The following is a 15774-nucleotide window of genomic DNA, read 5'->3' on the forward strand; positions in this document are numbered from 1 at the left end:
GATACCCGTACAAAGACAATCATTGGAAATATCCTCAGATATATTGGAACATATATGAATTTTCAACTAGAAAAAAAATGAAGGCATTTTAAAAACTGAAAACAGATTGCCTTCGTTTTTAGTTGCATGACGTATCTCTGGGAAGATTTTAATGAAAGAGATAACACTGGTTTCCTCCGGGAAAGAGGATTGGGTTGACAGGGGAAGGAGGTGGGAGGAGGGCTCGCCACTGCATATTCCATTTTGCACAATTTAATTTTGAACCATGAGAAGGTGTTGCTCGCTTAAACTATTACACTAAAATCATTTAAAAGGTAAAAAACTAAATCTTTTACAACCATGGAATACTATGAGAAAGACATTTAGTGAATTCTGGTCTTGGACATGGGGGCTGCATGACGGTTTTTTGATGGACGGGGGCTTTCCAGCACAAAGGATCATTAGTAAGGCTGGTCCTGCTGGATGTTGGTTGGAGCACAAGGACCACTCCCTTAGGAGTGATGTACATACAGCAGTCAAAGACACTGGATCTGCTGAGACAATCCTAATTTCAAATACTCAGTTCCATGTGGCCATAAATACCCAAGTGTTTTTCAGACTAACCGTTCTGAATTTTGTTCAGAAAGTCTAGTCTCTGTTGAAGTAAGTCAAGAGCCAGGTAGGAAGCAGAGTGTGTTGAGGGACACAAAACTAGGTTGATGGAAAAAGAAGTGAAAGGAAGGGACCGTCAAGTCCAACCTCGGTGCCGTGAATCAAAAAAAAACAGTTTATAAACTGTGTAAAGAGGCACACGCCAATTGTGTTGCCACTGTGTGAGGTGGAAGGAACTTCCGGTTCTTGCCTACCTGCCAGAGCCCTCGTGGAACGTCTGCCCACCACCACCCTACCCAGACCCACGTGCCCTCTGCCCCTCCCCCACTGCAGAATGTTTAGATTTAAACCTGCCCCTCCTTCACTTGGATCCTGAGCGTCTGTTGAAGCAGGTCACTCTCTGGGTCCTGGTCTTGACTTTTCTCATTGAGGCTACCAGGCAGCAGTAGTCCGTGCCCAAGCCTGCAGGATGGCTTCAGAAGGAGGTAAGCCTATAGGCTGGGGGTGTGTTCTCACAGACCCTGCCATCCCTCACATATTTCGGGTTCACACGTGATACTTCACGGTGGGCACACAGTTGGACTGAAGTAGAGGGAGAAGAGAGCACTGGACACACGAGGACATTTCACCTGGGGAGACTGGGGAGCCTGAAGAAACCTGAGACTGCACTGGGGAGGAGGGGTGATTGGAGGCGGATCAAGAGGAATTGCCCTGGCTATGGAGAAAGGATGGCAGCAGGCAGGTTGATTCTTTCTAGAAGGGAGACAAGCCACTTTGAAACGTGTGTGTAAGGATGTGTGTGATGTCCTGGTGGTGACACAGGGAGGGTCATGAGGAAAGCCTAGACCTGTCTTGTGTTCCTGAGGCACCTGAAGCTTGCCTCACCATATCTTTCTAAGGGATTTGAACAGGAGCATACTGTATCTAAGGGGGCCGTGGGGAGAGATGGTCTTGGTGAGAAAACTGTTCAGTGGGGCTGTGTGTGGCCACACCTGCAGTGAAGTGTCCTCTCCGAGAGCTAGGCAGGAGGTTATTCTAACTGCCGCAGCCCACACCTCGTCCACTCCTCCCAGCCCAGAGCTCACTTCTCAGTTCAGGCAACTGTTGCTTTGGATTCAACAGGGGATGGGCAACCGTGTAACTTCAGCCAAAAGAGGGCTCAGATTCCTGAGTTGCTCTGAATTGTTCTTCCTTTTGTGGAATCGCAGCACTTCAAACCTACTTCATCTCGTCCAGTATCTCATGTTGGACTCTCAGGCTGCCTTGAGAGGAAGAGTTTGTTCATATTTCCTGTCACTCCTTCATGGACAGGGGACAGATGTGGAGTGGGGTTGTTTCGGGTGGATTGTCTGTGAAGGCTGCTTCCTCTTTCAAAGGGGGAAGGAGTGTAGCCCAGGGGCAGGAAGACGATCTTCTGTGTTATTATTAAACGTCCTATGACACCTGTTCTGGTTAATTAGGTGCACCGTGGTGTGTACCTTGTTCTCCTGAACAGGGATGTGTTCCAGACAACTTGATCGCCATGGCACCTGGCTTATGCCTGCTTCTTAGATTGTCTTTCCATTATTGGGAGCTGGAAGGGGAAGGACCACAGGCGGTCTGTACTCCCACGACCAATGTAACATGACAATTCCCTGGCCCTTGTTTAATCCTCTGCAGCCATCACTGGCTGTGAAATGACAGAATCTAAGGGACACGCACCTACTTCTCAGACCCCCCCCAACCCGCGCCGCCTCCTAGGAACAGAACTCCTGAGTGATGACAGTGACTCTGGGCACTGGGGAGGGGGTGGCAGGACCTGGCCCATGTTACATGTCTGCTGTGGGTTGTTCTGTGATGCAGGTGCATTCTGGGCCAGTGTTATGGGTTTGTGTCAAAACTCCATTAGAGAGATATTTTCCAGCATTTTGTTTTGTTTTGTGAGGCTAGGAAAGAAAGAGGGGATTTATACTGAGCATCAGGAAAAGGAGGACTGAGGAGGAGGTGGGGCCCCAATATTTTACACAGTGCCTGTCCACAAAGGGCCTTTGGGTGCCTAGAACTTACCTTGGAGAAGGTCCCTACCTGCTAGTATGCCAGCTGAGGGGCATTTCTCACAGAGCGGATGTCCACCCAGTTCCAGGTCTTAGGAGACAGCCTGTGAGGCTTAGGTGCCAGGGGGTGCCTTAGGGAGGCTCTGCAAGTCAGTGCTTGCTGAGGCGATTTCTTCTCGGCAGACAGGGGTCAGGGACCTTGGTGGATGGGCACGGGGTCACTAGTGGAATAATTCTCAACTGGAGGTCAGGGCATGAAAATCACTTGAAGACATTTGCACGCTGCACAGTTTCCCTTGTCCAAGTGTCCCTCACCTGTGGAGATTTACACTCTGATGCCACAGAAAGCCTCAGTCCCACTTGCCCATTCTCCTCCTCCATTCACTCCTTTCCTTTGCCTCAACAGCATGTCCAGTGCTGGGAACGGATGTGACCATGAACGCCGGTGCCTCCTTGTCTGCTTTCACGGCAGTGCCCTTCCCTCCACCCATTCCTGGCGCCCAGCACCGGCCACCCTGGCAGCAGCACTTGCCACCTCCCATCACCCCAGCATTCCTTCCTGGAAGCAGCCTGCTGCTGCCAGCTTTCCCCAGGACGCCTATGGTGGCGAATGGTGGCCGTGGCCCCAGTGCCCCTGGGGCTTGCAACCTCACTGTCCAAGTCAGGTCACAAGGGAGGCCAGTGGAGGCCCCCCAGACTCAGACCTTTGTCGTTACTCAGGCCCCCCTCAACTGGAGCGCTCCAGGGGCCCTCAGCAGGAGTGCTACATGTCCTGCACCCGTATTCTTAGCAACCCCTGTGATGGGGACCGTTGTGACTGCTCCAGCTGTTGGAGTTAGTCAGGCTGGCAAGGGAGGCTGGACCCCAGGCTTTCCTCCTCAAGCTCCACCACCAGCTGCCCAGCTGGCCCCTATCATTCGCCCAGTGAACCCTGGGCCATGGCCACATGGCGCTTCCAGGGAGGGCCGCCTGGCCACCAAGCAGTCCAACGCCTCGCAGGATGGCTCCTCTAAACCCCCAAGCGTGTACAGTAACTTCCGACGTTGGCAGCACCTCAAGCCCCTGGCCCGGAGACACTTTCACCGGAGTCCTGATGCAGAAGCTTTTTCTTGCTTTCTCATGTGAGTGAACGCTCAGGGGGTCCTGAGCTTATGGGAGCTTTTAGATAAAGAGGAACTGGGGATGGACTCGCACGTTAGGTTTCTAGGGATACTGGAAGGAAGGTGAGAGGACGATGTCCATGCTATGAGAGGGCACATTGTCGGTCACATGGGTGGGCCTGCCAGTCCGTGACATCAGGACTGAAATGTGCCCTATCTCAACGGGCTCCACCACCCTGTGAGTCTGGCCAGCTTGCTCTTCCATGAATCTCATGGTAATATGGACTGAAGCCTTGCAGTCAGAGAGGGTCGTGGTGTAAGGTGAGGAGCCAAGGAGTGGATGCCGCCCTCTCCTGTGGTGCCGAGTCCTTCATACAGGACGTGAGCGCACATGGCCAGGGGAGGCCACTTCAGAGGAGGGGCAGGAGCGTGGGGCCCAGGAGAGCGCTTTATGCATGCCTCCACTTCGTTGTGGAGAATTCCACTAGGAACAGGGTGATGGTAGAGCTCTCCTAAGGGCGTGGGCTCTCTCCCACTAGAGTTGTGAGCCTGGCAGGCATTTCCATCCTAAACCTCCGGTCCCTCGTAAAAAGGGGACAGTTACACTTCACTCAGAGGACTGTGCAGAAGACGCCTTGGGCTAATCTATGAAGTGTGAGCAGATTGCTTGGCACAGGCCATGCCTCATTGATGATGGTGATTTTTATTATGAAAATGCAGCCTTGAGGAGGAAAAGAGCTCCCCAAGGCACAATGTCCCAGCTCTAGCCTGGGAGTGGATGGTCATCCTTGAGTGAGTGTGAGGCGGTGACAGCAGTGGCCGGGAAGGCTTGTCTTTGCCCTCCCAGACACCCGCCCCTCACCCTCCTGTTGCTCAGTCATGCTGTGTTGAGTGATGTGTGGTCCACATTGGCGGGTGGGGTCAGGCAGGTGGGGGCTGGGCTGGGCCCGGAGACTGACCCCGAGTGCTTACAGCCCAGTGCTTCGATCCTTGGCCCGCCGGAAGCCCAGCATGACGCAGGAGGAGGGACTGCGGAGGGCCGTGCAGGAATGGCGGCGCTTGAGCAAACTTGACCGGAGGATCTACTACGAGATGGCGGAAAAGTGAGTCAGCGTCCTGGACCCAGGGGCTGCGTGGAGGGTGAGGCGAGTGGGTGAGGGCAGGGTCTGGCCGTGGGGGTGCTCATCAGAGAGGACAGAGGAGAAGGGCTGTCACCCAGCACAGGGTCCCCGCAGCCCAGGGGCCCTACTGTCCTCCAGAAACCCCTCCCTCACCTTGAGAGTTTGAGACGTCTGTCCTTCCTCCACCAGGAGCTCTGCCTTCCCCTGATTTTGACCTACCCTTGCCTTGACATGAAGGTCTCAGGAAGGGGCAGGGTGAAGCTGTGAGTCCAGTAGGGGTCCAACTCCGGCCATATGGGTTGGGCCGGGAAAGAGCTCCACCCGCCAGCCTGCTGCTTCCTTAGTGGTGGGTGGCTGGCGGCCACTAACATAAACTTGGGACCCCCTCTCCTTACGAACAGTGGCCTGAGTGGGTACCCTGGCATCCCTGAAGAGGCTGGGGAAGCCAGCTGTCGTCGGCCCAAGGGTCTCCGGCCCTTCCAGTGTTTGCTCCATGGTAATCCCCTTGGTTTAAGAAACAAAAGCAAACAAACGAGCGCCTCTAGGAGGAAAGGAAGGCCTCTCCTCTAAGCTCAGCATCCACATCGTCCAGCCTCTCCTGGGCCCTGTCTCCAGGTCTATGTTGCAGGACTCTCAGTCCTAGCCCAGGGTCCTGAATTCGGGCAAGGACCCCTGTGGGGAACACATGCCTGTTCCAGCCTCTGGCTGTCAGCCCTTCATGTGGCTCTGGATGGGGATGGGGGGCATGAGGAGGGTGCCCACTGGGTCAGCCATGTGTCCCGTTGACCTGGTTCAATTCAGCGACCTGGGTCTATGCTGTTGAATGCCCTCCAGTGCTGGTGAGGCAGGAAGGGTCCCAGATCTTGTTATCACTTCCAGGAGCAGCTCTCTGCTGTGGACAGCACCTCACAGGGCCTTGACGGCCCCAAGGCTCATCCTCTCCCACTGCCTCATTCTTGGCTGCCTTTGTTGGGCTCCAGAACCCAGGCCTTTTTCTCAGGGTGGCCTGTGCCTCTGTCACCCCCCAGGTTCATGGAATTTGCAGCCGAGGAGGAGATGCACATTCAGAATTTGCAGTGGATGCAGTGCGCGCAGGACCTGCCTCCTGCAGCCCCACCGAAGCTCGATCCTCGGGGGCCCCCAGCCCCGAAAGTGCACCTTCAGCCAGGCACCCAGGTTCCCACTGGAGCTGAAGGCACAGGTAACAGGGGCCTAGGATTGGCCACTGTCCCCATGTGGATCCTTTTCTTTCAAGACAGGGGCATTGGTCTTTCAACCAAAACAGCCACCGAGGCGGGGGGTGGAGGGGTGGGCTCTCAGCTGCCCTTTGTCACTACGGGGTATTGACTTGGTCAGTTTTGTAACTCCTCTCACACCTCCCTGTCAAAGGACCCCACACTAAGTCTGCCTAAGAAGTGGGCTTGAAGGGGAGACCCCTAGAAAATTGGAGGTTCCCCACTTCCTTACTTGTGACTCTCTTAGATGACCCCCTAACCTCCCCTCTCCAACTGTGCATGAGGCTTCAGATGGTCCTGACCCCTCCCACACCCACACCAACGTCCCCTAAACAATGCCCTCACCAACGTGCGCTCGGTGGTCAGGAGGTGGACCGGGAGTCCCTCACCTTCCTTCCCTTCCTCCTGCTCTGCCTCAGCCTGTGCTCCCAGGATGTCCGGCCCCAGGGCCCAGCCCTCGCACACGAAGCCACACAGATCCCAGCGGACCCCGGAGCCCAAGGCGCCCAAGGAGATTCCCCCTGAGGCTGTGAGGGAGTATGTGGACATCATGGAGGCGCTGGTGGGGCCCGTCCACTCAGCCACAGGCGAATCAGATGCAGAATGTGGAAAGGACGGAAATGAGCTGAAGCAGGAAGAGGACGACACCTACTTGGACCCGGGTCTCTTGAGCTACATTGACAAGCTGTGTTCTCAGGAAGACTTTGTCACCATGGTAGGCTGGGCCTGGAACCTGGGGTCTACAAGATGCCAGGGCATGGAACTCTCAGCACCCAAGATCTGGGTTCTGCTCAGGCCGATGGGACTTAAGCTCAGCTCCTTGTTCCTGAGCCTGGTGTTAGGGGAGGTTTACGCAGGTGTATGTGTGTATATGTTTGTGTCTGTGTGTATGCCTTTGTGTGTCTGTGTATGTGCATCTGTATATGTGCTCTTTTGTGTGTGATTGTGTATGTGCATGTGTGTGTGTGTGTGTGTGTGTGTGTGTGTGTGTGCTGACCATCCCCGCCTTGTGGAGGAGAGTGGGGGTGGGTCTCTGCTTTTCACTTTCCCTCCTGGCCTTCTTGTGTCACAGGCCACTCCTGGCCAAGGATGCTCACAGCCTCTTCTTTCTGTCCGAGGTGGAGGCAGTCATTCACCCTCGATTCCTGGCAGAATTGCTTTCCCCAGACCCACAGCTGGATCTCTTGGCCCTTGCTGAGGAGCTGGAGCAGGAGGAAGGACTCACCCCTAAAGAAGTGAGCCAGGGGAGGGAGAGGGACAATCAGGGAGCCAGGGGACTCCAGGGGAGGGGGGACCCCAGGGGATCCAGGGGACAGGGGAAACCAGGTGGCCCAGGGGAGCCAGAGGAGGGAGGGATCGCAAGTAGAACAGGGGCGACAAGGGACACCCAGGAAGACCAGGGCACGGAGGGACCCCAGTGAGCAGGGGAGAGGTAGGGCCCCAGAACAGGAGGCCCACATGGCTCTGTCCGTCCCTTCCCTACCTCGGAGACCTGGCATGGGGAAGGGCCCTCTCTGGGGTGGGTGCAGCGCAGGGTGATAGGAAGGAGAGGATGGGGAGCCGGGAGCGGAGGGAAGGACACACAGCTGGGAATAAGGTGCAGGAGGATGGCAGGAATGCCACCATGTCTGGATTTGGAGTCTAGTCCTGGGGTCACCCGTCCCCTCCTCCCCGCCAGGGCCATTGTCCCACTGCCCAGTGCTCCTCCTCTCACACGTGCGTGTGGAGCCGTCACTGTCCTCCTCCCTCCTACCAGCTGGTGCAGAAACGACTCCTGGCCTTGAAAGAGGACGAGGGTGGGCCGGCAGCCCCGAGCCACAGTGCACCCGGAATGGGCTCAAGTCCATCTGAGTCCCATGCCGGCCAAGGTGCCCAGAGGCACGACCAAGACCGCCATCTAGGGGTCAGTGATGAAGCCTGCCCACCAGAGATTGATTTTGAGGCTCTTCATAGGCCCATCCGAACAGACACTGGCCTGTTCGGGCCCAAAGTCTTTGTTCCCTCTCGAGGACGTCAAGAGGTCTCTCCATTCCGGGCCGGACGGCCCTCCCCTCCCCAGGGTCAAAGGCGCACTGGCCCTCTACTGGGACCCAGGGATGCGTCTGTTCTCAGAGAGGCGTCTCCTGTTCGGGAGGCCCGAGGGCCCAGGGACGCGTCCAGTGAGGACGAGGAGGAGCTCCCCAGCCTGGCCTTCCTCTTGGCCTCTCCGCAGAGCCTGCTGCCTTGCGGGCTGTCCCAGACACCTGCCCCTGCCTCAGGCCTGGCCTCCCCTGGAGGTTGGGGGGCCCAGAGTGCTCCCCAGGCCCCCTCCCCTCAGAGAAGAGGCCTCAGCCCACCTCCACCAGCCGCTCCCAAGTCGAGGAAGCGGGCTCTGTGTGGGCGCCCAGCCGCTGCTGAGAAGCTGCCCATCCCCGGGGCTGGCCACGGGGTCTCTGCGAGGCCAGCCTTGGCTCTGGGGCTGGCTCGCCCCTCACAGCCGAGAAAGAGAAAGCGTGACCCGTTTGTCACAGGGAAGAGGAGGAAGAGGAAGCACTGCAGCCAGTAGGGAACAGCCGGGCCGGCCCTCCAGGGCGAGCCCCCCAGGGCGGCCCCCAGGGGAGCCTAGGGGCTCCTCCTCACCCCAGCGCTGATCCTGGGATTGTGGGGGGTTAGGGAGGTGGGGGAGGTGGGTGTGGGCAGGACCTTCGGAGTGATGTATGTAAATTGTGAATAAAGATAGTTTTCGTGGGAAATGCTCTCAGGCCACTCTCATCTTCTTCGTGTTGAGCTGCTCCATAGAGAGCGATCCTGAGAGGAAGGAATGGCGAGGGAGGTCACAGGAGCTATGGATCTACAGGTGGCCAAACCTTTCCTCCACATAGACAAGGACTCCTCAGGCTGCCCCTGGGAACGCACAGCTCTCACTTTCCCCAGGGACCCCCTCATCATCCCCTTCTCTAAAGCCTGCTTGGCTAGGGGCCTTCTGGGGCATCTGTAGCATCTTCTGCATCCCTGAACCGTCTGGGGAGGGAGAGCTGCTTTTGTGCCTCTCAGCCCTCTGGACACTAACCAGTTTCTAGGACGGAGCCTGGAGACGGCCCTTGTCTTTATGGAGCTGCTCTCTGCTTCCCTGAAGTGGCCAGGCGATGGCGCTGGGGTGACTCTCCGCTCATCCAGGGTTTCCTGTGTGGGTGGCCTGACCAGAGAGGAAAAGTCTTGGCCATGGGGACAGGACTGTCTGCCTCGTCATAGCGGGAGCGTTCTCTAGTCCCACTGGGATTATTGCAGTGTGGAGAGTGGTTGAGGCAGCTACCTCTTAATCCTAATGAGGATGCAACAAGGGGAATGGGTGCGGGGAAATTCATGGGGCACCCGTTAAAGGTGTGTATAAGGGTAGTGACTGTTTGGCCCCTTTGTGGAACTTGTGGGATTTCTGTGCAGCTGCATCTCGTTCAACTGAGGGAGGAGGACCCATCTGGCTGTGGCTGTGGGGACTGGCCTTAGGGGCCTATGGGTGTGCAAAGACACCCCAGAACTACTGTCCCTTTCCTTTCCACCCATGGCTGGACATGTGTGTGTATTGGTATCAACACTGATTTGTATTCCCATATAGAACAGTTCCTCCTGACAAACTATGACCGTGTTTCACAAGAACAGCTTGCTCACAGGGGCAGCAGGGGTGGGGGAGAGGTGTCTGTGGCCCCAGATCTGGGTGGGAGCTGGGATCCATGCTGAGGAGTGTGGAGGCCTCAGTCACCGTCCTGTGGGTGCCGGCAGAGACTTCGAATCATCAGAGCAGGGGAAATGACCCGCTCATAAGGGTGAGACGAGCAAACAATGAGGGGCAGGGAGCAGACCCCTGCTATCTCCCCGAACTGCTCCCCCTCCCAGTCTGCTTAGCTTCCGTCACAGCCTGTGCTGGCCCACCTCTGAAGCCCCTTCCTCCTAAAGCACTCAGATGCTCTGATCTTTTGTAGACCTGCCCTGGGCCTCACCCCCCTTCCCTGCTGGCCAAAGGCTCTTCTCCAGGTTCTGAGTTCTGATTCCTTCCCCAGGACCCAGGCAGGGGTTAGGACAACAGGGACTCCCTGAACATGACCCCTACACCATCAGCATGCAAAACTGGGGCCGCAGGCTTCCGCAGGTGGCATGGCTCTCTGCTGGACCCTGCAAAGAGCTTGGAGAAGAAAGGGGCTCATGTCTCTCCACCTCCACTAATCTGTAGGTCAGCCTCACAGGTCCTCCTCTGTCCAGGTGGGCAGCACATATGTGCTCCCAGCCCTCCTTGACCCTTTGTGAAAGAAAGTTTTTGCAGCTCAGTAGTCTATTAGTCAAGGTGTCTCAGGGCTTGTTCCTTTTGAAGCCCTACAGGAGAATCTGTTTCCTTTCCCTTTCTGTCTTCTAGAGGCTGCCTGCATTCCTTGGAATTAGTCCCTTCTTCCATCTTCAAAGTGCATCACTTTAATCTCTGCTTCCCTCATCACATGGTCTCTCCAACTCTGACTCTTCCTGTGTCCCTCCTATACAAATCTTTGTGTTTATATATAGCCCACCCAGAAAATTTATGATAATCTCTTCATCTCAAGATTTTTTTCTTAGTCACAGCTGCAAAGTCCTTTTTTCCATACTAGGTAACATTCACATATTGTCATAGGAGGGGTTAAACACGGACCTTTTTGGGGAACCGTAATTTACCCTACTAGAAGAAATCCACAAGAATACCTACCATCAGAATCCACATGAATAACAGACTATGACCCAGTGGAATTTATTCCAGGATGCAAGCCTGGTTCAATGGTAAAAAATCATCAATGTAATCTACCATATTGAGTCTAAAGGAACACATACTGTCACACCAATTAATACAGAAAAGGCAGTTAACGAAATTCAACACCCATTCATATTAAAAATGCTCAGAAAACTAGGAATAGAAGGTCACTACCTCAACCTAATAAAGAACGTCTACAAGAAACCTACTTCTAACATCACATGAAATGGTGAAAGAATGAATGTTCTTCCCTGAGTTCAAAAACAAGGTTAGAATGTCCACTCTCATCTCTTAGTATTCAAATTAGTACTTTAGATTCTAGTTAGTGTAGTACAGCAAGAAAAGGAAAAAAGAGGCATACATATTAGAAAAGAAGAAATATAATTGTCATTATTTACAGATGACATAATTGTCTACATAGAAAATTCCAAGGAATGTATAAGAAAACTCATAATAAATTATAATAAATTGCTTTAGCAGGATCTCAGAATATAAGATCTATACACAACATTGTAAACATTGTTTACATTACATTGTTTACATTAATGCAAACATTAATACACAACATTGATCATATTTCCATATACTAGTAACAAACCGAACGATTGAAAACCAAAATTTAAAACATAGAAAATAGGTTCCAGTTCAAGGTGGCAACATGGGAAGATCCTGAACCCACCTCCTCCCACAAACACACCAAGTCTACAGCTACATATGGAAAAATTTCCTCTGAAAAAAACTAAAAGATGGTGGAGCAACCCCTTCACATCAGGAAAACCAGAGGGAAACCACATCAAAACAGGTAGGAAAGGCTGAGACACAATTTTTCCATAAATCCCATCCCTGGTGTGGAGACACACAATCAGGAAGGAGCTCAAAACCTGGAGCTTCTCCCTGAGAGGTGAAGGGTTTGGACCCCACATTGGGCACTCCAACTTTCAAGGCTGGCACCTGAGAGATAGACCCCCAGAACATCTGACTTTGAAGACCAACAAGGCACATCCCATGAGACCCACAGGGCTGTGGTGGACTGAGGAACAGCTCTTAAAGGGCCTGTGCACAGACTCACCTGCCCCAGGGCCAAGTGCAGAAGCAGCCCTTTGAAAAGCACTCGGACTTTTTGTGAAAGAGACTCACTTCCCAATTTTAAAGCATTAATCTGAGGAACAGGGGCCTGCTGCAATACTCCCCAGGGACAGAGGCTGGCGGGGGCCATCTCCCTGCTCTCTCTCTGCCTCGATAAAGCTGAAAGGTGCCATCTTCTCCCCCCTTTTTCCTTTCCTGCAGGTGACAACTTTGTGCTCCAGCCAGCTGGCTCCTTCTTCCCTGCTCTTCCTCTGTCTTGCTATATATATATATTTTTCTTCTTCTTCTTTTTCTTTTTTTCTTTTCCCTTTTCCCCTTCATTCAGATGGTGTCATCTTTGCACTCTTCCCACCGCCTCACTCCAGCCAGTAAGCATCATCTTCACACTTTCCTTCTGATGTGCTCCAGAGAGCCAGAATCTCCAAGACGGGAGATCCCACTTTTGTGGCCTCCACTCAGGGGATGCTCCTTGATCACCTGGCTCTGGAGGCCAGGAGGGATCTCTTTTCTGCATCCCATGGGACTGTAACAATTGGAGAGACAGTTCTTGGCAGGATACCACCCCCAGGATGTACCACTACACATCAGACTGAGACACAGTCCCAGCCTTTACATGAAAAAGGCCTATTTGCTAGTAGGGACAAGACTTAAGAGCAGGCTTCAGGTTCAGCACACATCTAGAAGCTACGGATGTGCTCTCAAGGAAGGTAGGCTGGGGGTACCATCTTTCCACCCTCACTCTGCCTTACTACAGTTCACTGGTATCTCCCAGAATGGGAGATACCAGTGTCCATTAGGAGGGCCTGTTATTTTGTTAACCTTCCTCCAGTCAACCAATGTCCTCTGACTTCCAGCACAGATTGTACCTGATGAGAGGTTAACACATCTAAATGTTGTCCCAGGGTGAGCTTGGAAGACCCATTACCTAACAGGGCTGTGGCTGCTCCTGCCCGCAGGCAGCTGGGCCGTCCCGGGGCCACTGAGTCCAGCTGTTCTGAAAAGTAAGCCCCTGTTCTCTGATCTGGTCCCAGCTTTTGGGTCAGGACTCCTAGTGCTATCCCTGACTTCTCGTGAATGTATAGGGTAAAGGGTTGGTCCCAATTTGGAAGCTCCAGTGCTGGTGCTCTACTTAATTCAGTCCTTAGAGTCTCAAAGGCCCACTGGTGGTCCTTATTCCATTGAAGGGGTTCTCTTTCTTCTCCCTTTAGAGCCTCATATAGGGGTTTTGCTATAAGGCCATAATTTGGAATCCGGACACAACAGAACACAGCCATCCTGAGAAAGCCTCGAAGTTGCCTCTTTGCGGTTGGAGATGGTAATGCACTAATTGCTGTTTTTTGATCTATGGCCAGGGCTTGTGCCCCTGGGGTCAAAACAAATCCTAAATATTGAACCCACTGCTGTGAGATCTGAGCCTTTGTTGGAGAGACTTTATATCGCCTTTCTGCCAGAAAATTTAGGACCCTAATGGTATTTTGATCTGAATCTTGTTCGGTCTCACTACTTATCAATAAATCATCAACATATTGTAGCAGAGTTCCCTTCTCAAGGCTCAGTTCCCTCAGTTCCCTTGCTAACGTGTTTCCAAAAGATGGGGGCTGTCCCAAATCGCTGAGGAAGCACTGTTCACGTATATTGGGTAGCCTCCAGGGTGTCAGGGTCCCTCCATTCAAAGGCAAAAAGGTATTGAGACTCAGGATGTAGAGGAATACAGAAAAGTGCATCTTTGAGGTCCAAAACAGAGAAATACTGGGTGCTCCCTGGCACTTGGGTGAGGAAGGTGTATGTGTTTGGCACCAATGGGTGAATAGGGATGAGTGCCTCATTCACTGCTTGTAAGTCTTGCACAAACCAAAACTCCCCACTAGGCTTCTGAATGGGGAGGATCGGGGCGTTGCAAGGGGATTGGCAGGGCCTAATGAGTCTGTGTTTTAGGAACTTGCTGAGCAGCAGTTGGATTCCCCTCAGGGCCTCAGGCTTTAAAAGATCTTTTCCAGGGGTATTTTTCCCCAGGCTTTAACTTTATGTTTATTGGGGGACCAGGTTTTGCCCTTCCTGGCACTGAGGTATCCCAAACTGCAGGATCTACTTGTTCCCTGATTTCTTGGGGAATGTCTTGGGGAATATTTTGATGACCAGCAGGTGGGTCACCTGGGGCTACTAACAGATGCATTCTCTGCTTGAATTCTCTACCTCCTAAGAATATACTAGCTCTTAACTTATTTAGCAAATCTCTTCTGAGGAGGAGGACAGGGCATTCTGGCATATACAAAAAGGAGTGAATAATAATAGTGGACCTGACTCTGTGGGCAAGGGGAGATGTAAATCACCTTACCTTTGGCTGTCTATCAACTCCTGTCACAGTACAGTCTCTGTTGGAGAGGCGGGCAGCTGGCCAAGTCAGAACAGAGCAGGTGGCTCCAGTGTCTACAAGAAATTCAGTTCTCCTACCTGCCACATCGAGGTTGACCCGAGGCTCTGCTGGAGTGGTGAGGATGGATCGAGTGGGATCTGGAGCTGGGAAGGCACTCAGGCCCCATCAGTTGGTGTGCAGGAATCTCTCATTGGAGAGAATTGTAAGGACCTGGGGCCAGTCAAGTTTGCCCCTTGGGTGTCTCACAGGAAAGCGCTCAGGACATTCCCCCTTCCAGTGCCCTGCCTTCCAACAAAAGGCATACTTGTTCGAGCCCAGGCAGCTTCTTGGCAGTCTGTCCAGGCTTCTTGGCCCTCCAGCGTCCCTTCGAGATGGTGGGTGGATCAGAGCAGCCAAAAGTTGCGTTTTCTGTTTTAGCCTCTTATCCTTATTGGATTCCTCCATTAAGTCGTGGTTGTTATAGACCTTGAAAGCCTCCTCTACCAAGGTTGACAGTGGGGTTTGGGGCCCAGACTCAAGCTTTTGTAATTTTCTCCTGATAATCAGGAGTAGCCTGGGTGATAAAATTCATGGCCAATAGTGTCCTCCCTTCTGCGGACTCAGGGTCTGTACTGGTGTACTTCCTGAATGCCTCTGTCACTCGGCTCAGGAAGACTGTTGGGTTTTCATCTTTTTCCTTTGCAACTTCTCGGACCTTATCATAATTTACAGGCTTCACCATCCACCTTTTCAGTCCTTCTGATAGACAAGTAATGTAATGTCTCATCCTAGCCTGGCCTACATGATCTTCATAGTCCCCGTGTGGGTCATGTTCTGGGACTGGATCCCCACCCACCTGAAAAATTTGGCGGTGTGGATTGGTGGCCAATAGGCCATCTGAGTGTTACCTGGCCTTTCTCAGTATACGCTCCCTTTCATCTGGGGTGCAACAGTAGGCCAGAATAACCATGATGTCCTGCCAGGTGAGAGAGAACGTCAACCCCAGCCTGATAAATTCGTCCCTAAACTTGTCAGGGTCCTCTGAGAACCTGTCAAAATTCTCCTTACAAATTCCTAAGTCTCTCATTGAGAAGGGGACACGCACTCCAGTAGTGCTTCAGTTTCCATCAGCTGATTCCTGAAGGGGTAAAGGCCTTGTGGGGCAGAGGTGGGGGCTAACTTTGAACCTGATCCTGGGCGACAGGAAGTTCCACTACGAGTTACCCTGGAGGGACTAGTCTCTCCCTCCTGGGGCGACGGAGGGTATAAAGGGACATAAGGAGGCAGAGACTGGGATTGGTCAGAGGGACCCGGAGGAGCAGGTGGCTCCGGGGAAGCAGGTGAAGCTTGGTTTCCCCCCTGAGAGTCGGAGAAAGCTAGAAGGGGATCATTGAAAATGTCGGGAGTGTTTCTGATTCCCCAGGCTTTTGATTACAGGAGACCCGTAGAGCGGGGTTTTGGTAAAGGACCATGAAGGTTTATTTTGGGGGGTGGGGGCAGCCCCATGT

The 15774-nt window shown here is 53.2% G+C and overlaps 1 protein-coding gene across 1 annotated transcript; it reads left to right on the plus strand.

Annotated features, from left to right (window-relative positions):
* Positions 1-1060: 1060 nt before the first annotated feature.
* Positions 1061-8625, plus strand: LOC130708407 (NUT family member 2G-like). The gene is made up of 8 exons (XM_057548382.1): positions 1061-1076; positions 3031-3745; positions 4699-4827; positions 5874-5994; positions 6550-6795; positions 7199-7315; positions 7837-7953; positions 8140-8625. The coding sequence occupies exons 1-8, from the start codon at positions 1061-1063 to the stop codon at positions 8623-8625; spliced, it is 1947 nt and encodes a 648-aa protein (XP_057404365.1).
* The last annotated feature ends 7149 nt before the right edge of the window (positions 8626-15774 follow it).

This window comes from Balaenoptera acutorostrata, chromosome 6 (genome assembly GCF_949987535.1).
Source record: "Balaenoptera acutorostrata chromosome 6, mBalAcu1.1, whole genome shotgun sequence".
In the NCBI taxonomy this organism is placed as follows: Eukaryota; Metazoa; Chordata; class Mammalia; order Artiodactyla; family Balaenopteridae; genus Balaenoptera; species Balaenoptera acutorostrata.